Source organism: Lissotriton vulgaris, chromosome 2_2 (genome assembly GCF_964263255.1).
Source record: "Lissotriton vulgaris chromosome 2_2, aLisVul1.2, whole genome shotgun sequence".
NCBI classification, from domain to species: domain Eukaryota; kingdom Metazoa; phylum Chordata; class Amphibia; order Caudata; family Salamandridae; genus Lissotriton; species Lissotriton vulgaris.
Window position 1 is genome coordinate 191,003,054 of NC_141688.1, and position 24,363 is coordinate 191,027,416.

Here is a 24,363-nt window from a genome sequence, read left to right on the forward strand (position 1 = left end):
CCCAGCAGAGCAAGGATGCTGCAATGCACTTTCTTAGCAGAGACATCATAGAGTTACGTGGACTTACCCAATAAAAGCCTGTCCTTATCCTTGCAGTCTGGGGTGTTCCAATGGTTTGTGCATGACGCCCATGGCAGCACAGACACGAACGACGCAAAAAGGTAGAAGATGGTGTAGCTCATGATGATATTGTAGTAGATGGCAATTAGCACCGATATTATCAGCATGGCAATGCCACAGCCTGGGGGAGACAACAAACTGGCATTAAAGCTTGAGTCATCTGTGGCATAGGGTCAAAACATGAAAAGGGCCTCATTTATGAAAAGTGTTGCATCGCTGGTTGAAAACAGCGATGCAACACTTTTCATTGCGCCCGCCTTGTGACACCTTGGAAGCGTCGTATATACAGTATGGTGCTCTATGTCGCAAGGATTATCCAGATTCGCCAGGGATCCTGGCGTATTTGGTGATGCAGTAATGATGCATTGCTGGAGTGTGTCGCAAAATAGAGGCAATTGCAGCAATGTGCCATTACACATGGGCGAGTCCCATGCAAAAGGGCCTGCGTCAGTCACAGTCGTAAGGATTTGACACAGTGAACTCGCAGAAGTGGCTCAGTGAAATCTCAAAGATTTAACTATGCCACTTCTCTGAGCCCTTTTTACTGGGGAACGCCCACCCTGCATACATTATCACTGATCCGGGTATAATGTAGTGCACCAGTGTACAAAGTCGCGCATCAGCCTAGATGCGTCACTTTGAAAACATGGTGTAGCCTGGTGCATATTTTACACTGCCGCAGCATCTGAGAAAGTGACGCAACAGAGGTGAAAGCTCATGATAAATAACTGGTGCACTGGTGTCCAAGAAGACTCCTGCCTAGTCCATCATGCTTGTGAGTAGCTATTCCCTCCTCCATTTCTCAACCTGCTTTTGCTGCTCTGACTCAAGTCCAATCAAATGTTTACAAACCTGTCCCTTTCCAGAAGTCCACACCCTATGGGCATCTCTGTGTTAACTCCAAAGAGAGGCTTTACTCTTACATATTAGAACATTAGACAATGGAGTGCTCCCTGCTTTTACTGCCGGTAGAGGCCCGCAGAGCAACATTCCAATGTTTTACAAAGGCCTCTCAGAGCTCTAGTGGCAGAATCTTCTAATAGCCTTATAGCCCTTCAAAGCAGGGGTATACCGGCTATTATAATCCCACTCCCTTGTTAAAGACCCTCGCCTTCGGCTCGTGCCTTTAATAGCCGGTATAGCCCGCTACCGCGGGCTATAAGGCTATAGTAGACCCCTTGATGGAAGCTTTTGTTAGTTTCATTTTTGCGGACGCAATAGTTCAAGGGTACCAGGTAACTTCATGTCACAGAGGCCACAATAGCCGATTCCTGATCTTTCCTTATACAAATAATTATTTTTAAGTGTAAATGAAACAACTGTATCAGCGCTGTCACTCACAGAGCAAGTTAGGTTGGAAAAATAAAACACATGAATAGAGAGAGGACTGATTCCTGGATTTGTTACCTCTTTTAAAAAGACCTTTGAGGATGAATGTTCCCAGGAAAATGCTCGACGTGTATCTTGTTTACTGTTTTTGTCAGTGTGTTGGAAAAGTTGCAACTATCAGGGCCAGCCGTAGGGCAGTGCAACCTGTGCAGCCGCACTGGGTGCTGACCATTGGAGGGGTGCTGACCTCGGGGTGGAAGGCACTGGGTCCGATTCACAGAACTAACTTACGACAAAGTCCTAAACTTACTACTTTTGGTATTCACAGAAGGCATTTAGTAGTCTTAAATTAGGATTTTGTGCTAAATTAGGATTTTGTCCTAAATTAGGATTTTGTCTTAAATTAGGATTGTGTCTTAAATTAGGATTTTGTCCTAAATTAGGATTTTGTCTTAAATTGGGATTTTATCTTAAATTAGGATTTGGTCCTAAATTAGGATTTTGTCTTAAATCAGGATTTTGTCTTAAGTTAAACTTAAGGGTAACTTAAGTCTGTCTTAAATTTAATTTAAGACAAAATCCTAATTTAAGACAAAATCCTAATTTAGGACATAATCCTAACTTAGGACAAAATCCTAATTTAAGTCAAAATCCTAATTTAGGACAAAATCCTAATTTAGGACTAAATCCTAATTTAAGACAAAATACTAATTTAAGACAAAATCCTATTTTAAGACTACTAAATGCGTTCTGTGAATACCAAAAGTAGTAAGTTTAGGATTTTGTTGTAAGTTAGTTCTGTGAATCGGGCCCAATGTGTTTAGTATTAACTGATGATTAGAGAGTTGAGGGGCACTATTGCCTGGTTGTAGTGAAAGAATATGAGGAGGCAATCGTGGGGGTGGCAGAATTGATTATCGCACCGGGCGCCATAAGCACTAAATCCGGCTATGGCCGGATCTTTTGTGGGACACCTGGGTAATTTAGGTTGAAGATCATGAAAACAGAGCAAATCTTTACTTTGTTATCACAGCCAACGTGATACTGGCTCACTCTCGACAATGTGGGTCTGATCCAAAGTGAGCCAGGAATGGATGAGGTGTTTACCGCATTCGTAAAAAAAGATACTGCTGAGGGGATATATTTACGAGGTGCAGTAAATGCATTGCATTATAAGATTCCTTCTGGAAAATAAAGAATTAAAAGTGATATGTAGCAAGTACAATTGTATCAGAATGAACCTCACGTTTTTCACCCAGAAATTATCTGCAGGTTTGCTGAGATGCGCAGTACTCGGAATTCTGAGTACTCCAAACCGGTATCGGATCAAGTAGTGTAACAACCCTGCAATCTTCATCTGAAGTTTCAGTGTCCGGACATCATTCTCTCGATAGACCCCATATAAATGCAGAAGTATGGTGCATTCTTTCTTCTAATAGCTGCCATGACACACAGCTCAGACATCCAAGCACATAGCCTCTGTTCTCATCTGTCATTAACCAGCATGCACTACCCTGGGCTCAAAGACAGACTACAGATAAAGCTTTGATTTGAGGAGTGCTAGTATCTGTCATGTCTCTGTCATGTCTCTGTCATGTCTCTGCCTTGTCTCTGCCATGTCTCTGCCATGTCTCTGTCATGTCTCTGCCATGTCTCTGCCAGTCCTCTGTTATGTCTCTGCCAGGACTCTGTTGTGTCTCTGCCATGTCTCTGCCAGGCCTCTGTCATATCTCTGACATGTCTCTGCCATGCCGGTTGTCAGAAACTAAATCCCTTCTTGTGAACTCGAGAAAGTTTCTAGTGACCTCTGAGCTAGCTGGCACTCACAATTAAGTCTAATTTATTTCGATAGAGACCTAATAGACATAAGTCCTACGTCTCATCTATAGGATATATTATTCCAATGCGCAGAGCCTATTCAGAATAAAGGAACTACACTACACTACCAGGCCAGTATCATGTCTCTGCCAAGCCTCTTTCATGTCTCAGCCAGGCCTCTGTCATGTCTCTGACATATCTCTAACAGGCTCCTACCAGGCCTCTGTCATGTCTCTGCCATGTCTCTGCCAGGCCTCTGGCATGTCTCTGACATGTCTCTGCCAGGCCTCTGCCAGGCCTCTACCAGGCCTCTACCAGGCCTCTACCAGGCCTCTGTCATGTCTCTGCCATGTGTCTTTCATGGCTCTGCTATGTTTCTGCCAGACCTCTGTCATGTCTCTACCAGGGCTCTGTAATGCCTCTGCCATGTACAAGCCATGTCTCTGCCAGGTCTCTGTCATGTCTCTGTCATGTCTCTGTCATACCTCTGCCATGGTTTAATATGTTTACAGAAGAGAAGACTTTTTAGCTGTCAGCACCAATGAAGCATTGGCAAAGCCAATAGTGGTGGGTTTAATGTGGTAGCACAAACAGCATTACCATTTTAGAGTGAGACACACAGAATGGGGTTAACAGAGTGGACAGAGAAGGCTATAGTTTTAAAGAAGTGGTTACTTTTTGAAATATTACAGAATGCATGACTCTGTAATATGCTTTTTAGATTTGGCTTGGCAGTGCAGGTGCCAGCATGACTTATTGACTTATTCTTATCAAATCTTTTACAAATACATGGAGTGTGCTTAACTGCTTCCCATAAGAGAATGGTCTTCTCATTGTATACTATTGGCTCTTTGTTGCATCATTCCACCTCCTACAGAGTGCTCTCCCTGTAGTGAATGAAGGACTTTTTTTACTAGTTAATAGTGCACAGAATTATCTCACATTAAATTATTTATCTCATCGATTCACCGTATTCAGAAAACAATAATTTGCTTTGTGAACTGTAGTACATTTTCTAAAATATTTTATTCAGGACTGAAAGGCAGATCAGTGGAAGCAGACCTACCGCCTGCAACTGCAGTATAAGGCAACTGTGAATCACTGACTTCAATCCCTGCAGGGTGAACTCATGCTTTTATCATTCTAAGGCTGAAAAATGGTATACCAATACAGTGACTCTGGCACTTACACTGATTCAAAGCAGTGCTTGCTATGTTTCAGTATTTAGGGCTATAAAAAAACAAGTGGCGTTATAAAATATTCATAATCATTATTACATTATTGATTATTATAGTGTTAATATACTAATTATAAAATAATACTTGTTTTTTTCTAGACCTTAATGCTGGAACATAACACAGTTTTGAATCGGTCTGAGTTATAATAATAACAATAATAATGTTAGTAATAATAGCAACAAATAGAAGTACTGTGGACACAGGCATAGGGGAGCAGAGGGCCAGTAAAAAGTGAACAACAACAGACGACGTTCTGCTCACCTTGCAAGGCAGGGATGGCTTTCCAAACCGAGATAGGCCCTTGGCTGGCAAACTGTCCAAGCGACACTTCTAGGAAAAAGATGGGGACCCCTGCAACAGCCAGCATCGTCAGGTAAGGGATGAGGAACGCACCTGCAGAGAGAAAGGTTCCGTACATGAACAAGGTTCCTGTAGCCCAAGGCAGATTAGAGGTATATTTAGATTCTACACAGGAGGTGAAAAAGTGCATCTTGTCGCTTTCAATATGTTGTGTGTGACTCCGAGTGTGATAGAGAACTCAGGGGTTGTATTACATACATTGCTTTTTGGCAGTAACAAACAGTGTAACCGCAAAGTATTGTGGAAAACTTGCACCTGCACAGGTGCTGTTTATGTTACTAGTTACAAGGTGGTGTCTTGTGATGTTGTGCAGATTTGTAGTCACACTATTGTTGCAGGGATTCTGCACACAAACAGAACTATGAGCAGGATTTTGGGACCTCTGTGTTTAGGGGCTAAGCCTTCCTACCACCTTAGTGCCCACGTTCCCAGGACTGACTAGCTATAGTGTCTCACTCACTCTCCTACTCACAAAGGGAGAAAACAATCATTAGACACCCCAGAACACAACACTGTCGGATCTCTCAAGAATCGCGGTAATAAGACCCACCTTTTTGCTCACACTCTCGTACTTGTCCACAATAAGATCTGACAGAGACATGAAAATCGTTTAAAATGTTTATTTTAACTAACGTGCTCTAAAATGCAGTGTACGTGCCACAACAAGCATGAAGATGCATTACACCAATATTGTTAGCATTGCGGTAAGGCCATATATCATGAAGGGAGATGTCATTATACAAAGACTCTGGGGAAAGGTCTACAGTGCCTATGCTCCCTCCCCTTGGCAAGAAGTATTATTATATAATATAAGATCTCTGCGCTTTGTCAACAGACCCCATACCACAGGCCATAGATCATATTTCTACATCACAGGTGCGTGTTGTTCTTCTCCCTGGAAAGCTCCCTCTCCAAGTGTCTGTTTCCTAAGCATGCATCCCCATAATATCAAAGTATGAGTCTCCAGCACAGACAGCTGCATTGGTATGTTTTGTCTAGGTGCTAGTGCCTGACCATAACAGAATAGCAAAGGGCAATGTTTATCGACCTTGCTCACAATGTTCAGACTAAACTCCAGGAACAGGCAGAGAAGAAGCACAGCAGAGAGTTCTCACGTGAAAGGCACAAACAGAGTCGTGCAAAAATGAAGGCATGTAGTAATGTGCGCAAAAACAGCATCTTGGCTACTGGGCTCATTCTAACTTAAAGGTGTTGACAAAGTCCCTATTGACCACTTCACACTATCATCCTGAAGGGTATCCTGGCGTGCAGCATGGGTGAATCTTGCCAGACCTTTTGTCGGGTGCAACTACTTGAAAAGTCAGGTGAGCTTTACACAGAATTCAAGAAGTGAGGAGGAGACTCGTATGTGTAGCACCGGGTCATTCCACGCTTTACGAGTGATGTAGTAGAAGGCTTGAATGCCTGATTGGGTTTTCCATATGTGTGGTCTGTGTGATAACAGGAGTTTGTACAAGCAGCAGTGTCTGGTGGGTTTGTGAAAGCAGATGCAATTGTCGAGGTATGATGGGTCAGTGTTATGTCATGCCTTGAAAGTGAGGGTCAGAAGTTTAAATCGTGCTAGTTTGAGTAATGAAGAATTGTTCATAAGAAGGTACTCTAATGGGTTAAAAACCATTGCTGTAAAAGAATACCTTAATAACCCTTGATGGAGTATTACCTTGCCAACAGATGCTTTTGAGGTACTATAAACCCCTATTGCCTCTTTGCAACTTTTGATTCATACTATGCATTAAATATCATTGTTGTTGTCATTATTGTTGTGGTTGCAGTTGTGTTTTTGACTGTTATTTGTTTTGTAGTTGGCATCATTTTTTGTTATTATTTGATATTTTCCTGCTTGTGAACGTGTGTACTATTTTTGCTAGAGACAAATCTACTTTACGTGGTATTGTGTTTTGTTTATTTATAAAATTGATGATAATTACATTGATATTTATCGCTGGTATAAATAACATCATAGTTTTTCCTTTAGTATTACATATTTCTTGCTGGATGTGTTATTTTTAACAGTATTTGCGATCTTAACAGTGGTGCAATTGTACAAAAATGTCCCCCGCGCCCCTTTTCACACATCTGAGGTGAGTTGGTATCCTTGCTGTAGTGAGGGAATGTTTGTAAAAATGCTGCAGCAAGGTGTAGTATCTTAGCACTGCTCATGGGTGTGTATCTTAGTAGCACTGCTGCCTAAACATTGGAAAAGTAGCCCCTCTATCATGGAGCGCCACACTCTTAGGGGAAGTCAATGGCGAAGTCGGGCAAATGTGTCTGGTGGCCTGAGCTGACAAAGCGTCCACTGGAGGGACCTGTGTTTGACCTCATATTCACAGGTACAAATCCTGACAGGTTCACTCATCCTTTCATCCTGAGGTGGATTAAAGGAGAACCATTGAGTTGGGCAACAATAAACATCTGTTATTCAGAGCCAAGATGCTCACGTGTGAATATGCACTTTACAAATACACAAGTAATGTTAACGTCAGTGGTGCGTTTTGGGGAACATTTACAAAACATTTGCACAGCGCAACCCCTGTGAGGTTACGCTGCATGACAGGGGGGAGCAGGAAAGCGCCATATCTTCAGAGATATGGCTCTCTCCTCCTCTTTCCCTTGTACCAGCGCTGATTACAGCTGCTGTGCGCCACGCATACACCTAGATCTAGGTTATGTGCATTAGTCTAGCATAGGTTTTGCACAGGAAGGGTACCCTTCCTGTACAAAAAACGATGTCCAGATACAAGTCAAAGTTTATCCCACATTGTATAGGTGCTAAACAGTGCAGCACGCATGCAAAGTCGGAAAATGAATGAAAAATTAAAGCATTTCTCCTTCCGTGCACCTACTTTAAAAGGGTGAAGTTTTCTGATGCTAAACTCAATCTATTACTATTTGTTTATTGGGTTTGGCATCAGAAGCCTTTGGTGGTTGTATGGGAACAGCCATGCTCCTCCCTTGGTACGCCCCCCATGGCACAAAGTAATGCGAAGCAGCCCTATGCAGTGTTTTGCATTGCTTTTCCATTATTTTCAGCCCTAAACAAAATTAGCACTGGAAAGTAAATGGGGAAAAAAGGTTTTGCGTCGATTTGTGGCGCAAACATACCGCAAAATCTTAGTAAATCTCCCCTTTGTTTTTAGAAGTGTTGCACGATTAGTGTCTCAGTTGTTATCACTTCCAGCGGAAGTTGCTAGGTGGAAGCAAGATGCATTGTGGGGTGGGGGTTTAAGAGTTTATAATCTCCACCAGAGGCCATCTTTAACCGCTGTGGGCCTGACTTCTCCCGCTGCCCAATCATGAGTTGCCCTGGTGCTGACACGTCTCTGCGCATAAGGTTCTATGCATTTCAGGCAGCATGCTTGAAGGAGACCAATGTTACTTCTGCAGACATGTGTTTTGCAAGCCTTGTTTCAGATATGTGTAATTTACTAGCACTACTACTTGGTGGTGTATTTGGGTGGAACTGCTACAGAGAAGTGTATTTTCAAGCACGGCTACAGAAACAATTATTTTGTAGCTCTGCTGAAGAGAGGAGTTGCAATGCTGCAAAGATGTGCCTTATTTCAATAGAGGTGTATTTTTGCAGGAGCACTGCTGAGAGGTGTATTTTGGTTCCCTTGTGCCAGAGATGTGCAAATATGTAGCACCACTGCTGAGAGGTACAGTTAGGTTCAATTGTTTCAGATGGGTGCATTTTTGTAGTAACACTGCTGAGAGGTGTGTTTAATTTTGCTTGTTTAAGAAAGAGTTATTTTTGTAGCACCACTGCTGAAAATTGTATTTATGTCCCTTATTTCAGAGAAGTGTATTTTTGTAGCACCACTGCTTAGAGGTCTATTTAAGTTCTCTTGTTTCAGAGAGGTGTATTTTTGTGGCACCACTACTGAGAGGTGTATTTAGGTTCACTTGTTTCAGAGAGGTGTATTTTTCTTGCACCGTAGCTGAGAGGTGTATTTAGATTCCCTTGTTTTAGAGAGGTGTATTTTCCTAGCACCACTGCTGAGAGGTGTATTTAGGTTCCCTTGTTAGAGAGAGGTGTATTTTTCTTGCACTATAGCTAAGAGGTGTATTTAGGTTCCCTCGTTTCAGAGAGGTGTATTTTCCTAGCACCACTGCTGAGAGGTGTATTTAGGTCCCTTGTTTCAGAAAGGTGTATTTTCCTAGCACTACTGCTGAGAGGTGTATTTAGGTCCCTTGTTTCAGAAAGGTGTATTTTCCTAGCACTACTACGGAGAGGTGTATTTAGGTCCCTTGTTTCAGAAAGGTGTATTTTTCTAGCACTACTGCTGAGAGGTGTATTTAGGTCCCTTGTTGCAGAGATGTGTATTTTTGTATCGTCACTGCTGAGTATTTAGGTTCCCTTGCTTCAGGGAGCTGTATGTTATAGGGCTGCTGCTGCGAGCTGTATTCTGCTAGCATTGTTACAGAGAAACAAGGGAGCATATTACCAACAACTAGCGATACTTATCACTATGTTGGCTTACCGGGAATATTCCTATCGCCGCCCTTCACCTGTTTTTATCGCTGACATACCTTGCTATAATCAAGGTTTATCTCAGAAGTGATAAAAAACGGGCGAAATGCGTGAATATTGCTGTCAATACAGCGATATTCAGGCATTACCGTGACAATGCTCCTAGCCATGTTATTCACCACTTATTAGATAACATGGCTAAGCATTGGTCAGGGCAGGCGTTAGCTTTTGGAGATATTCGCGCTTAGTGCGAATATTTCCAAAACTAAGCCATTGTTGGTAATAGGAGATAGCGATATTAGCGACTGTTTTCAGTCGCTAACATCTTGGCACGCCCACTTTGCATGTCATTAGTGATAAATATCACTGACATGCAAAGTGGGGCCCAAGATGGTCGCTATCTCCTACTAGCTGTCGCTAACTGGTGTTAGCGACAGCTAGGTAATAGGGCTATAAAATTATCGCCGCTGTAGCGGGAAAAAGTCCCGCTAAAGCGGCGATAATGGCCCTTGGTAATATGCCCCAAGATTCGATAATCTTGTTTCAGAGAGATGTTTTTGGGCAACTGTTGCTGAGAGCAGTTTTTTTGTATCCTTGTTTCATACAGGTGTTCTTATGCTGCTGCTGTTAAGGTGTGTGTTTTGGCATCAATTCTACAAAAGGGGGTACCTTGTTGCACTGCTGCCGAGGGTCGTGTGCTGTAGCAGTGCCGCAGGATGTGTATTTCGCCAGCCTTGTTTGAGAGAGATGTATTTTGGTGGCACTGCTGCAGGGAGCTGTATGTTGGCAGCATTGCTGTTGTAAAGAGCATACGGTAGCATTTTGGCAGAGAGGTGTTTGTTTATTTATATATTTATTTATTTATTTATTTATGGTATTTATAAAGTGCACCCTCATCCCCAACGGATTATCCTGGCGCTAGACCTATGCTCACCCAGTTCCACCCAAGATTTAGGAGTGCAATCAGCCAAGTCTTCAACATTCTGTGACAGACGAACAAATCCGGAGTCCCACGTAGATTCCCGGTGAGATTATCCCAGTGAGCAGCTGCTAAAAAACTAAAAGAGCGACCACCTTTTCTGGATTTCTTGGTTCGTCTACAGCATATCAGAGCCTGATTAGCTGAACGCAGCTCTCACGTTGGCTTATAAAATGTGACTGTGGATCCATGTCATGAAGTTCTGGATGCGCGAGACACACCAGCTCAATGGTTACCCTCTCGAGGACTAGGAGCGGGTGAAGATGATTGAGAGAGGCTGAGGCAGAGCTCCTGCTTGGCCAGTCATAGATTCCTCTTGCAACGCCTTCTGAATAGCCTGGAGAAGCGTGAACACATAATCCGCCATGGCCACATATAACCCATTCCCATATTCTTACCTAATCATGATCAAAGCTCGAACAATATTCCTTTGCCAGGTCACTAGAATCCACCGAAGTAATCAGCAGGGCATGCGTAAATCAGAGTCGGTCCTGCACACACTATTGACTTGTTCTTGCAATGAAATCACAAAACCCAAGTTCCTTGCCACCATTTCAGGCCTGGGAGTGGACCCAACAGCAAAGGCCACCAAGAGTCATGCCAGACCTTGAGGTCCCACCAAAATGCAGGATTTCTGCTTCGTTTTGAACAATGTGCCTGCCGCCACCCTGTTGCTTCGGAGTGGCAATGGACCAAGATCCCCTGCGTCTCAGTATACTTATCATCGATGGAACTCATCAGCTGGGTGTCGTCAGCATACGTAAGGATCTGAAAATCCCATGTCCTGACAACGCGCACCAAAGAAGTCAGACAGATATGGAACAAGGTCGGAGAGGAGTCCTGAGGAGCTTCACAACACAAGTGTAATTTGGGTGCACTGCTACAGACAGGTGTAGTTTGCTAACACTGCCGCAGAGAGAGGTGTAATTTGAAAGCACTGCCGCAGAGAGAGGTGTAATTTGAAAGCACTGCCGCAGAGAGAGGTGTAATTTGAAAGCACTGCCGCAGAGAGAGGTGTAATTTGAAAGCACTGCCGCAGAGAGAGGTGTAATTTGATAGCACTGCTGCAGAGACAGGTGTAATTTGAAAGCACTGCCGCAGAGAGAGGTGTAATTTGAAAGCACTGCCGCAGAGAGAGGTGTAATTTGAAAGCACTGCCGCAGAGAGAGGTGTAATTTGATAGCACTGCTATAGAGACAGGTGTAATTTGAAAGCACTGCCGCAGAGAGAGGTGTAATTTGAAAGCACTGCCGCAGAGAGAGGTGTAATTTGAAAGCACTGCCGCAGAGAGAGGTGTAATTTGAAAGCACTGCCGCAGAGACAGGTGTAATTTGATAGCACTGCTACAGAGACAGGTGTAATTTGAAAGCACTGCCGCAGAGAGAGGTGTAATTTGAAAGCACTGCCGCAGAGAGAGGTGTAATTTGAAAGCACTGCCGCAGAGAGAGGTGTAATTTGAAAGCACTGCCGCAGAGACAGGTGTAATTTGATAGCACTGCTGCAGAGACAGGTGTAATTTGAAAGCACTGCCGTAGAGAGAGGTGTAATTTGAAAGCACTGCCGCAGAGAGAGGTGTAATTTGAAAGCACTGCCGCAGAGAGAGGTGTAATTTGAAAGCACTGCCGCAGACAGGTGTAATTTGAAAGCACTGCCGCAGAGAGAGGTGTAATTTGAAAGCACTGCCGCAGAGAGAGGTGTAATTTGAAAGCACTGCCGCAGAGAGAGGTGTAATTTGAAAGCACTGCCGCAGACAGGTGTTATTTGAAAGCAATGCCGCAGAGAGAGGTGTAATTTGAGAGCACTGCCGCAGAGACAGGTGTAATTTGAAAGCACTGCCGCGGAGAGAGGTGTAATTTGAAAGCACTGCCGCAGAGACAGGTGTAATTTGAAAGCACAGCCGCAGAGAGGTGTAGTTTGTAAGCACTACTGCATAGAGGTGTAGTGTGCTAGCACTGCTTCAGATGGGTGTAGCTTGTTAGCTCTCTTGCAATGAGGTGTAGGTCTCGAACAATGCTGCATAGAGGTATAGTTTGCAATTACTGACGCATAGAGGTGTTGTTTGCTTGCAGGTGCCTATTGTGCTCATCAGTCCTGTGCCTGTTGTTTTCCCTTGTCGCCTGCCTGTTGTGTTCACCTGTCCTGTGCCTGTTGTGATCATTTCTCCTGTGTCTGTTGTGTTCCCTTGTCCCTTGCCTGTTGTTCTTACCTGTCATCTGCCAATTGTGTTTACCTGTGCTGTGCCTGTTGTGTTCACATCTCCTCTGTCAGTTGTGTTCATCTATCCTGTGCCTGTTGCGTTCATCTGTCCTGTTCCTGTAATGTTCACTAGTCTATTGCCTGTTGCGTTCATTGGTCCACTTCCTGTTGTGTTCACCTTTCCTCTTCCTGGTGTGTTCACATGTCCTCTGCCTATTATTTTTATCTGCCCTCTACCTGTTGTGCTCAACTTCCGTCTTTCTGTTGTGCTGCCTGTTGTGTTTACCTGTTATATGCCTGATGTGTTAATCTGCCCTCTGTCTGTTGTGTTCGCTCGTCATCTGCCAGCTGTGTTCACCTCGCCTTCCTGACACGATTATTTATGAAACTATTAAATATACGAAGTACTTTATTTAAGTAAATCCTCGGTAAATCAATATTCCTTGGTCGACATAGCTAGCGGGACTCCTGCCGTGGCCGGTGGCCTGTCTTAAGGGTTCACGGTACCATATACTGTGACGCGTTAGAACCGGCAGCTGTTGATGGACACCTTGTTAATTCTTAAAAGATCTTTACAAATTGCTTTGATTATTACTACCATAGAAATAAATATTAAAAGCAGCTCATTCACGAAAACCCTCCCTCTGTCTTATTTTTTAAATCGCAACCGTCTTATAATTAAAAAAAAAATCAATCGAGTTATTTTTCAGAATAACCTCTCATATCTTTAAAATATGAAAATGTCAAGATGCGATATTTACAATAAGAAATAAATGTCAGTGCCAGTACTTTCGGCTTTTAAACGTAGCGACAAAATAACTAAAATAATATTAATCGTCATAACAGTGATATAGTAATGCTGCACCAATGGCATTATTATAATGTTATGTTAATAAATATGGCTGTTATTAAGATTCCCATCATGGGTATTATTGTTGCTATCATTCATTTTATTATCATGTGTCTGTGAAAAGAGATTGCTACTGTCACACATCTACACATTTTAATGTGGAAAATATGAAATTAATATGTGCTGTGGGCGTGCATAGCGTGTGATATAATATCGAAGCGCTATATTGTACCTAATATTATTACTGTCATTTAATTAAGAAGAGCACTGTTATAGTGTTACATATGTGGATGACATAAAACGTATTAATAATATCCTGTTATTATCAATAAGATTGTGCAATATAAAAAAGTAACAATATTGCTTTTATTGTTGCTATAATTTGTAGCAGTAACAATAGTGGAATGAATGAGAGGTAGCAGTGATATATTATTCGTTATTCGAATAATATAAAGAATATTACCTATGGAATAACGTGCGATGTAATAAGAAAGCGCTGTACTGCCCAGTACTGCAGAAAAAAAGTGCGTTGTAATACGGGTGTGCTGTATTCTATAGAACCACAGAATAACGTACAATATGCCAGGGAAGCGCTATATTCTATAGAACCACAGAGTAACGTGCGTTCTGCCATGGAAGCGCTATATTCTATAGAACCACAGAATAACGTGCAATATGCCATGGAAGCGCTATATTCTATATAACCACAGAGTAACGTGCGATGTGCCATGGAAGCGCTATATTCTATATAACCACAGAGTAACGTGCGATGTGCCATGGAACGTGCGATGTGCCATGGAAGCGCTATATTCTAACGCGATGTAACACGAAAGCGCGGTATTCTCCGGAACTACAGTCTAGCGCGTGATGTAATATGGAAGCGCTGTATTCTACATAATAGTAGAATACAGCGCGATGCAATACGGGGAGCGCCTTGTTCTATAGAAATACTGAATAAAGTGCGATGTAATGGGTTGTATTCTGCAGGACTACAGTACCATTGAAGCGCCACATTCTACATACTTGTAAAATAACGTGTAATGTACTGTGTATGCGCTGGACTCCTCGGAAGTGTAGAATAACGTAGGATTTAACACGGAGGTTCCGTATTCTTTTTTTACAGCGATGCAGAATAAAGTGTGATGAAACGCGGAAGCCTAGTGCGTTGTAACACGGAAGCGCTGCACTCTAGTGAGATGGGAAATAACACGGAAGCCGAGTGCGATGTAACACGAAAGGCCTGTAATATAGTGCAATGTAACACGGAAGCGCTGCACTCTAGTGAGAAGGGAAATAACACGGAAGCTTAGTGCGATGTAACATGAAAGCATGTAATCTAGTGCGATGTAACACGGAAGAGCTGCACTCTAGTGAGATGGGAAATAACAAGGAAGCCTAGTGCGATGTAACACGAAAGCATGTAATCTAGAGCGTTGTAACACGGAAGCGCTGCACTCTAGTGAGATGGGAAATAACACGGAAGCCGACTGCGATGTAACACGAAAGGCCTGTAATCTAGTGCGATGTAACACGTAAGCGCTGCACTCTAGTGACATGGGAAATAACACGGAAGTTTAGTGAGATGTAACATGAAAGCATGTAATCTAGTGCGATGTAACACGTAAGCGCTGCACTCTAGTGACATGGGAAATAACACGGAAGCTTAGTGCGATGTAACATGAAAGCATGGAATCTAGTGCGATGTAACACGGAAGAGCTGCATTCTAGTGAGATGGGAAATAACACGGAAGCCTAGTGCGATGTAACACGAAAGCATGTAATCTAGGGCGTTGTAACACGGAAGCGCTGCAATCTAGTGAGATGGGAAATAACACTGAAGCCGACTGCGATGTAACACGAAAGGCCTGTAATCTAGTGCGATGTAACACGGAAGCGTTGCATTCTAGTGAGATGGGACGCGCGGTATTTTCGAGAACCACAGAATAACGCGCGTTGTAACATGGTGGCGCTGTATTCTACAGAATATGTTAATGCATTTTAATAAATATTTCCCGGTCAGAGGCCACGGTGCTTTATGGATTTCCTGCTAGCGGTGATTGCCTCTCATCCGCCTGGCTTCGATGCGCTCGCTGCCTGATATCTTTTCACAGCCGGGGCTCCGGGGAGGCGAGGACTCGGAGACATTTAATGGCCGCCCATTCCACGGCATTAAACGAGGGCGCTCATTTCATCCTCTCTCACTTTGGGGAACTTTGAATTGCAGATGTGGTCGTCTGGATCTATTAGGGCGAGGGGAGGGGCGCGTTGAGTGGTTGCATGAATCATGGCGCCTAACCTATGGCATGAATTAGATGTAAGGCGGACCCTGCCCTGCTCGGAGCGCTGGGCTCGGATGTGAATGGATGTTCGGCATTAAGGGGTGGGGCCCGTGGGGGTAGTTACTCTGGGGTGGTATGTGGCGTCTGATGCATTGAGGCAGGCGCGGGGCCTTTCCATGCTCGGAGCACTGGGCCAGGGTGTGGACTGGTGCTCGGTATTCAGGGCAGTTAATCTGGGAGGATTCTGCCCCGTCACCTGCCCTGTGCAGCTAAAGTCGTCTCTTTCACGCTGTGTGCGCATACAAGACTCGTTCGGACCAGACCTGCCGCGCCTGCTGTATTAACTACTGTCATTCTACTTAACATAATCAAGTTTCATGCGAAGCCCAGTGTCGGCGCGAGGCGCTATATACAAACAACAAGTTCACGAACACAGTTTAATATTGTGTTTTTCCACCAACCACACGAGTGCATGGTGAGGGGTCTATGGAAATAATGTATTCTTAATCGCTGTGAAGCTTTCACGCAAACACGTGGCGCTATCTAAACCACTTAAAGTGTTAACCTTTGCACAAGTGGGACTAAGAAACATTATTATACATGGGCCAATTATAGAACTAGCTTAGAAACAATTTGCATAACGTATTTAGTACAGTAAGTTACTAAGGAATGCGTCATAGTTATACACGTTCTATGACACTGTGAAGATACCTCGCTGCGACTCTACGTCGGATTGCGGCGCCAGAAAGACGTCAAATACATTTGACGCGGGAGGACAGTGCCTGCACTTGTCTTCGAGAGGGCATCTTATAAATCCCAAGTTCAGACGCGTCAATCTGTCGAGTTTTAAATACTCGGGTTTGACCCCCACTGTTCATTACGAAATGTCTGTGTTATAAAAACTCGTGGAAAATGAGGCTCAGGTTTCCAGCAATGTTTTTAAAGGAGAATTCCTTCTCACGTGTGCCAAATTCTAACCTCTGTCGTATTTCTACGTGTTTGCACGGCGGGGTTAACTCCAGAGACCGCACCGCTCACACACGCATGCGCCTGGAAAGGCCATCGCGTCCGACTGCCGAAGGGCGCATGCGCGTTCCCAGCCTCCAAGCGGAAGCGCACCAGTGAGCTGCATTGCACCCACATCCGTAATGCGTGATCACGTGCCTTGTAAGAAGCCTGCTTATGCAGTTTGTACAACACAATAGACGCACGGTGGACAATGGTTTACTGCCGTTTCTGTTAGGTTGACGATTCTTACGCGTTTTAGGTATGCAACTAATTTAAACATTTCCTAAATACTACTTTAACAGCAATTTGGAAACACTTACCGTGCCTTTCCCCAACATTTTAAACGGCACGTTTCTGCCAAGGAAGAATGGTCAGTTTCCTTAATTAATGCAAGCTGCTTTTTTGCTCAATGGGCCTCTCTTATTTTCTTTAGGGGTGCTGAGATTGGCAGATGTCCTGGTGGTTGTGCAGTGCGCCCTCCCTTCTTAGGGTGACCAGAATTGGGAAGCATAAACCGGGAGAGGCCAGGCATGATAGGACTAAAGACTTCAGTCTTAACTCAATATCTGACCTGTCCCAATTTTTGCATAACATCAAAATAAAAATGTTAAGAAAGTGTCTTTGTGCGTGCCAAGCGTTCGCTAGACCTGTACATCTTGTAAATGTGTATATACACACCAAAATTTACAAGGCTTTGTTTATATATATTTGTTTATATAGCCTTTTCAATCGTAGGACCTCGACCTTACAGCCCCCTGCCCCCTCCCTGTCTTTGCTGGGAGCAGGCAGACAGGTACCTACTCCTGTGATGCCTGGTAGAAACAAATACGTTATGCCATACCTCAGAGGCGCCTGAAATGACAGTGTAGGAAGGTGGCTACCTGACTATGGTTACCCCAGATTTTTTGCCCTGTGTTTAGCTGGTTTTCGACTTAGTTGGCCTGGTTCCCTGCTAATCAGGGCCCCAGGCTATCTGCTCTCTCTGTAAAATGGATTCCATGTACCCTAGGTGCATAACTAGATTGGCTTGGGTCACCTTATCAGCCCCTGTACAGAGCACTATAGGTGCCCAGGGCATAGGTGCATCCAAGGCCTACCAGGGGCTGCAGCATATCTTTTGCCACCCCTGGCTGGCTATCTAAATTGACACAACTGGCTGATCACTCAGCTGGGGCAAGTGGGTGTAATCACCCCTTGCTTAGATATAGTATACCTATATCTAAACCTATATCTGGACACATATATAGCCTGTAAGCCACTCCTATGGAAGGCCTCATCAATCCTGGAGGCAGAGTGCGTGGTTTTATGTGAGATGGTGCTCTGGCATGAGCTGAGCCTGTCTGCAGCTGTCGGGAGCAACTCCCTAAGCTGATCCGGGATAATGCCAAACCATATACTATTAAGTGCATTATAATCCTCGCGGTTATATGTCAACTTTGGTTTGGCTTTATCAAAACATGTCGTGTAAGGTGTCATACGATTTGGAATACTACCCCCTCGCCAGTCCTGGCGACGGGGGTAGCATTCCACCCCTCTAGAGGGGACGACATGTTACTTTTGCTAAAACGCGGTTGATTTTTAAAAGAGCCTCAGATCCACAAAATGGATGCTTCTGCCACAGACACATGTCTGACCTCCTGCTGCTGACCGAAACTCAGCAGAGGAGGCCTGGACAAAGGATTTCCTGTCACAGGGAGGTGTGACACCACCCCAGACAGGAGATAGTGGATTGTAGCAGGGAGGTTTGAATGAAACCAGACAGTGCCTGGGGAGCACAAGGCTTCCCCTTGCATAATCCTGTCAAACCGGTTCTGGGGCAGCCCAGCCCCAGCTCCAGTGAGACCTGGACAAAGGAAAGGGGGTGTAACCACCCCCCTTCCTGGTCCCACCCATAGGGGAGGGACCTAGCAGGAGATCCACCCCTCAGATTGGAATAAGAGGGGGAGCAGTGCCAATGCAACTCAGATCATCCTGAAATCAACTTTAAACTAAGAAGACGACTGGACTTCGACTTTCTGATGAATAGAAGACTGAAGAGCATCTCCCTTGTGGCCTAGGAGGGGCCACCCTGTGAACACAGGCATCACCCAGCACCTCGACGTCTGCTTTGCCGCCGCCTCCCGCCGGAGCCCGAGTGCAGAGCCTAACAAGACACAGCTTCCCAGACTTCTCCCAGCCCGATCCACAGTCCCTGCAAAGAAGGGACCCGTGGAGGCACCGAGAGACGTGGGAGCGGCCATCTTGAAAGACCCCCGAGACGCTGACTGCGCAGCACCCGAGGCACCCTCGACTCTGTGCTTTGGGGTTTAAGAAGCCCCAGAACCGAGCAGCATTTGCACCAAAGATCAGCCCTCCAGCATCTCCACGATCTGCGTGGGGCCCTTTTGTTTTGTGCCACTCGACTCGCCATCCCGTCCGCTTGTCACGTGGTCAGCGGCCATCTTGGCGACGAAACCTACGATTTACACTGTGGGTCTGGTTGCTCCAGACCTGCCCTCGCTCCTGTAGAAAGGAGTACCCGCTCTGACCTTGCTGGTCCGAGTAATAAGCCTTTTTCACTTTCCCCGTGGCTTGCATTAGCCAAGGCTTGTTTGCTTCAATCGAGTTGCCGACACCGCCATCAGCTAGAGCCTTCGAGGGACAGCTCGTGATCGACTCCTGGACGTCCTTAACCTCTTCGTGTCCACGTGGCTGCAGAGAGAAGCAACCCCTGATCACCTGTTTGCACCCGACTTTGCCTGGTTCCAATCGGGTTCCACGGTGGTCACTGGTCAGTGACTTTGAACATTGTCCCCTCTGCTTTCAGGTCTTCACCACTTCGATCCACCCTTGGATCGCACCGGACACTTCTGCTTCACAGCGCCTGCAGCTGCAACAGCTTCAAGCACCAAGAACCTGCGTGACAGAACCCGACGCCACTTCGACCCTGTGCACCCACGGCCTGTGGGTGAGGTAACTTTGCAACGCCGGTGTCTATACACTGGTACACACCTCTAGGGTCTGTGTCTAAAGTTTTGTGTTCCTAGGTTCAGCGGAAGTATCTTTTAATTCACTTTAACTGACTTTTACGCACCATTGACAGTGCATTGGTGCGCGCCGCACTTTCCGTGCTGCACCCGTCTCCTGTGGGCTACTCCCGACTTCATCATTGCTAGTCCTGACTGCTCCCAGCGAATCTCTAGGCCCTAGGCCTAACCATTGTTCGATAAGTGTTACTTATACCATTTTTTTAGTATATGGTCTGAGTGGCCACCCGCCCTCATCCATAATTGTGCAACTTTATATGTGTAACAGTGCTTTTGATTTAACGCTTGTGCCCCTTTCCTCATAAAGAGTACTGGGGAGTAATTTAGAAATAAATACATATATTTTTATAATATATACTTGTGTGGTGTCCTTTCATTTGATTACAGGATTGTATGTGGTAAAACAGCTCGCTTAACACGACCTCTTAAGTTAAGCCTTTAAGGCTGCTTAGTCCATGCTACCACTAGGATAGCTTGTCTACAAGGTTGACTTACAACCTGACATCTTTGGGGTTTGTTTGGACTGATAACCAGTGGTTCCAGAATTGGAAACACTACCTATCAGGCCAACTTCTCACATTGGTGTGCAGCGGTGCGGATTTGAGCTTGCTGTTTGTTTTACCATTGCAATCTTTACATCAAATTGAAAGATCACATCAAGTACCTTAGGTACATATAAATCAAAAGCTTAGCATATTAAGTTCTACTGAACTTAGTAGTTGTAGATTAAAGGGATTAGCACACCCTGACTACAACTCACTAGCAAGGTACAGTAGGAAACCACTTAGTGTAGGTAAGTGCACCACTTACACCTCACTAGCAGTCATGTCTGATACAGGTAGAGCTTCAGGCTCTGCTCCTGTAATAGTTGATCCTATAGGGACAACATCCAGATATGACAACCTTAGCCACAAAGACCTGAGTGCCTTGTGCACAGCCAGGGGGCTAAAAAAGGGCAGAGGCCCTACCATTCCTTCCCTAGTAGCTCTCCTAGAAAAGGATGACCTAGACAAGGTGAGTCAGACTCCCTTAGAAACAGAGGAAGGGATAAACTCCCCTGAGAATGAGGATCTTCAAGATGATGTAGTGGAGGAGGAAGAAGAAGAGGAAGGCTCTGATGTAGAAGAGCCTGAAGATCAGGATCAGGTGGGAAACCAGGTACAGGTTGCCAGGCTTAACCAGGCCAACTTGGACCTACATGAGAATGGAGAGGGCCAGCACCACTCCAGATCTCATAACCAAATTCTCCCAGGTAACAGGAGGGTGAGATCTCTATCAAGGGATTCTCATCTTTCTAGTGCCTCAAGAGAATCTCAAAGAGGAATGACTTCCTCCCAGAGAAAAGAGCATAGGGCCAGGATGAGGGCTGTCCAACTCCAGATAGAGAGGGAGGAGGTAGCTCTGGCTCAAGCTAAACTGACCTTGGCTCAAGCTAAACTTACCTTGGCTAGGGAACAGAAAATAAGTGGCTTAGATGCCACTGGTGGCAGCAAAATTCCTAAAGAGAAACCCAGGTCCTATGATAGTAGAAACCTGACAAAGATTGTGCCCCCCTACAAGGAAGGGGATGACATCCACAAATGGATGACTGCTCTTGAGAGAGCCTGCATGGTACAGCAGGTTCCTGAGGAACAGTGGGCAGCAATCTTATGGTACTCCTTTTCAGAGAAAGGGAGAGATAGGCTCCTCACTGTCAGACATGAGGATGCCAGCAATTACAAAGTCCTGAAGAGTGTTCTAATAGATGGGTTTGGCTTAACCACTGAACAGTACAGGTTAAAGTTCAGAGACACCCAGAAGACACAGACTCAGGACTGGACTGATTTTGTTGATTGTGCAACTAAGGCTCTGGAGGGTTGGCTAAATGGCAGCAAAGTACATGACTTCACAGGATTGTATAATTTGATTATGAGGGAGCAGATCCTAAGTAATTGTCAGAACCAGCTCTTACACCAGCACCTGGTGGACTCAGATTTGACCTCTCCCCAAGAATTGGGAAAGAGGGCAGATAAGTGGGTCAGAACCAGGATTAGGCCTAAGAATCAGGACAATAACCAGAAGAAGGAGTCTACCAAGCCTCAAGATAAGGGTGGGGATAAAATTAAAGAAAAGACTTCCCCAGGGCCCCAAAACTCCAAGAAGGGGGGTGGGTCCCAAGACACTTCATCAACTGAGAAAAAGCCTTATTGTCATGCCTGTAAACAGGTTGGGCATTACAAAACAGACAGCTGTTGTCCCAAGAATGGCAATAAAGAAAACATACCTCCAAAGCCAGCTCCAACACCTCCTGTTACTGTCAGCAGTAATCCCCCAGGAAGTGGGAGCACACCCAGGAATCTGGGTGGGTTTACTTTTGGAGCCCAAGGGGACCCTGGCCTATCCAGGTCCCCATCCCCAAATGATCTTGTCTATGAGACTGGCATGGGGTTTGCCAACTTCTCTGTTTGCCCAAATACCTTGAGCAAATATAGACAAGAACCTATCATCAATGGTTTGAAAGTTGAAGCTTTTAGAGACACAGGGGCTAGCATCACTATGGTGGCTGACTGTATAGTCCCCTCTAAGCAACTTTTACCAGGTGCCACATACCAGGTAACAAACATTGATGGCATCCAAACAAATCATCCCATGGCAGTAGTAAGTCTCAGCTGGGGAGGTGTCATTGGCCCAAAGAGAGTGGCAGTGTCACCAAACTTGCCTGTAGACTGTCTACTGGGTAATGATTTGGAAATCTCAGCCTGGGCTGAGGTTGAACAGGAAATCCATTCTAGAATGGTAAATTCCCATGGAAAGGTTAGTGGGGCTGTACTGGCTATGGCCCCAATTCAAGATGTCCTTCCTGAAAAGGTTGGTAGGGCTGAGCAACTCTCTGCCCCATCTTTACCAGAAGCTCTTCCAAAACAGAATAGCAAAGCTGTTATGATAACAGCAGAAACCCAAACTGAGTCTCCTCCTGAGAAGGTTGGTGGGGCTGTGATGGCCACAGCCCAAACTCAAACAGATATGTGTGTTGTGAAGCCTGAAATGATGGATCACTCCACCCAAACTGAGAGCATAGAGGAGGAAGAGAAATCTCCCCCTCACCAGACAGTAGGACAGGATCAGCCTCCTCAGGGAACTGATCTTACCCCTGATGAAGGAACTGCCCCAGAGGTTGTTAGGCCTGGCCTGACAGAGCCTCTGATGGCAGTGGACCCTTCTCAGGTGGGATCCAGTCTGGAGCAGGTACCCTGCCCCTCTCTACCTTGCCTTAGTCAGCCCAGGGCTGCAGAGGACAAGAAGGACAGTGAGACCCAGAGGGCCCCCTGTCAAATAAAGCACCCCCATCAACAGATTAGGGGCACCAAAACTAGTAGGCCTAGTAAGGTGAAGACTTTAAAAACTCCTGAGGGAGCCCCCTTAAAAACAGTTAGGGACCTCCCCCGGATGGATTCTGTTGGGCACAGCCAAACCTGGGACCCAAAGGGCCCAAACCTGAACTGTCCCTCCAGCAAGCCAAACAGAGGGACCCAGCCTCCAGCTTTAGGTAGCCAGAGGTTGACCCTGAGAGCTCAGTGCAACTCAGTTGAAGAAAGAAAGGCACACATGGTGGAAGATAATTGGAGGAAGTTGAGCCCAAAAATAGTGGAGCCTCACTTCAATACTCCATATCCAAACCAGCCTTTAACTTTGCATAAACACACCCAAGGTAGTGATTCCCTATGGTGGAGACCCTCTAATACCCCTAGGGTGAGGGACTGCTTAGTGGACCATGAGACAGGGGGTACCCATGCTAGTGCAGGTACTTCCTTATATGGCCACTCAGGCAATAAAGGCTTACCTGGCCAAGGATAGCCTTATCTCCTTTCGTTTGGGGGGGGGTTATGTAGGAAGGTGGCTACCTGACTATGGTTACCCCAGATTTTTTGCCCTGTGTTTAGCTGGTTTTCGACTTAGTTGGCCTGGTTCCCTGCTAATCAGGGCCCCAGGCTATCTGCTCTCTCTGTAAAATGGATTCCATGTACCCTAGGTGCATAACTAGATTGGCTTGGGTCACCTTATCAGCCCCTGTACAGAGCACTATAGGTGCCCAGGGCATAGGTGCATCCAAGGCCTACCAGGGGCTGCAGCATATCTTTTGCCACCCCTGGCTGGCTATCTAAATTGACACAACTGGCTGATCACTCAGCTGGGGCAAGTGGGTGTAATCACCCCTTGCTTAGATATAGTATACCTATATCTAAACCTATATCTGGACACATATATAGCCTGTAAGCCACTCCTATGGAAGGCCTCATCAATCCTGGAGGCAGAGTGCGTGGTTTTATGTGAGATGGTGCTCTGGCATGAGCTGAGCCTGTCTGCAGCTGTCGGGAGCAACTCCCTAAGCTGATCCGGGATAATGCCAAACCATATACTATTAAGTGCATTATAATCCTCGCGGTTATATGTCAACTTTGGTTTGGCTTTATCAAAACATGTCGTGTAAGGTGTCATACGATTTGGAATACTACCCCCTCGCCAGTCCTGGCGACGGGGGTAGCATTCCACCCCTCTAGAGGGGACGACATGTTACTTTTGCTAAAACGCGGTTGATTTTTAAAAGAGCCTCAGATCCACAAAATGGATGCTTCTGCCACAGACACATGTCTGACCTCCTGCTGCTGACCGAAACTCAGCAGAGGAGGC

At 45.3% G+C, this 24,363-nt stretch overlaps 1 protein-coding gene across 1 annotated transcript in view; it reads right to left on the bottom strand.

The window, feature by feature from the left end:
* The window catches only part of SLC6A5 (solute carrier family 6 member 5), a 281,258-nt gene that overhangs the window by 221,211 nt on the left and 35,684 nt on the right, over positions 1-24,363 (bottom strand). The window contains exons 4-5 of the mRNA XM_086959506.1: positions 4,767-4,898; positions 68-241 (exon numbers count right to left, since the gene is read on the bottom strand). Of these exons, the coding sequence (XP_086815632.1) occupies positions 68-241; positions 4,767-4,898 (306 nt within the window). The remainder of the gene's footprint in view (positions 1-67; positions 242-4,766; positions 4,899-24,363) is intronic.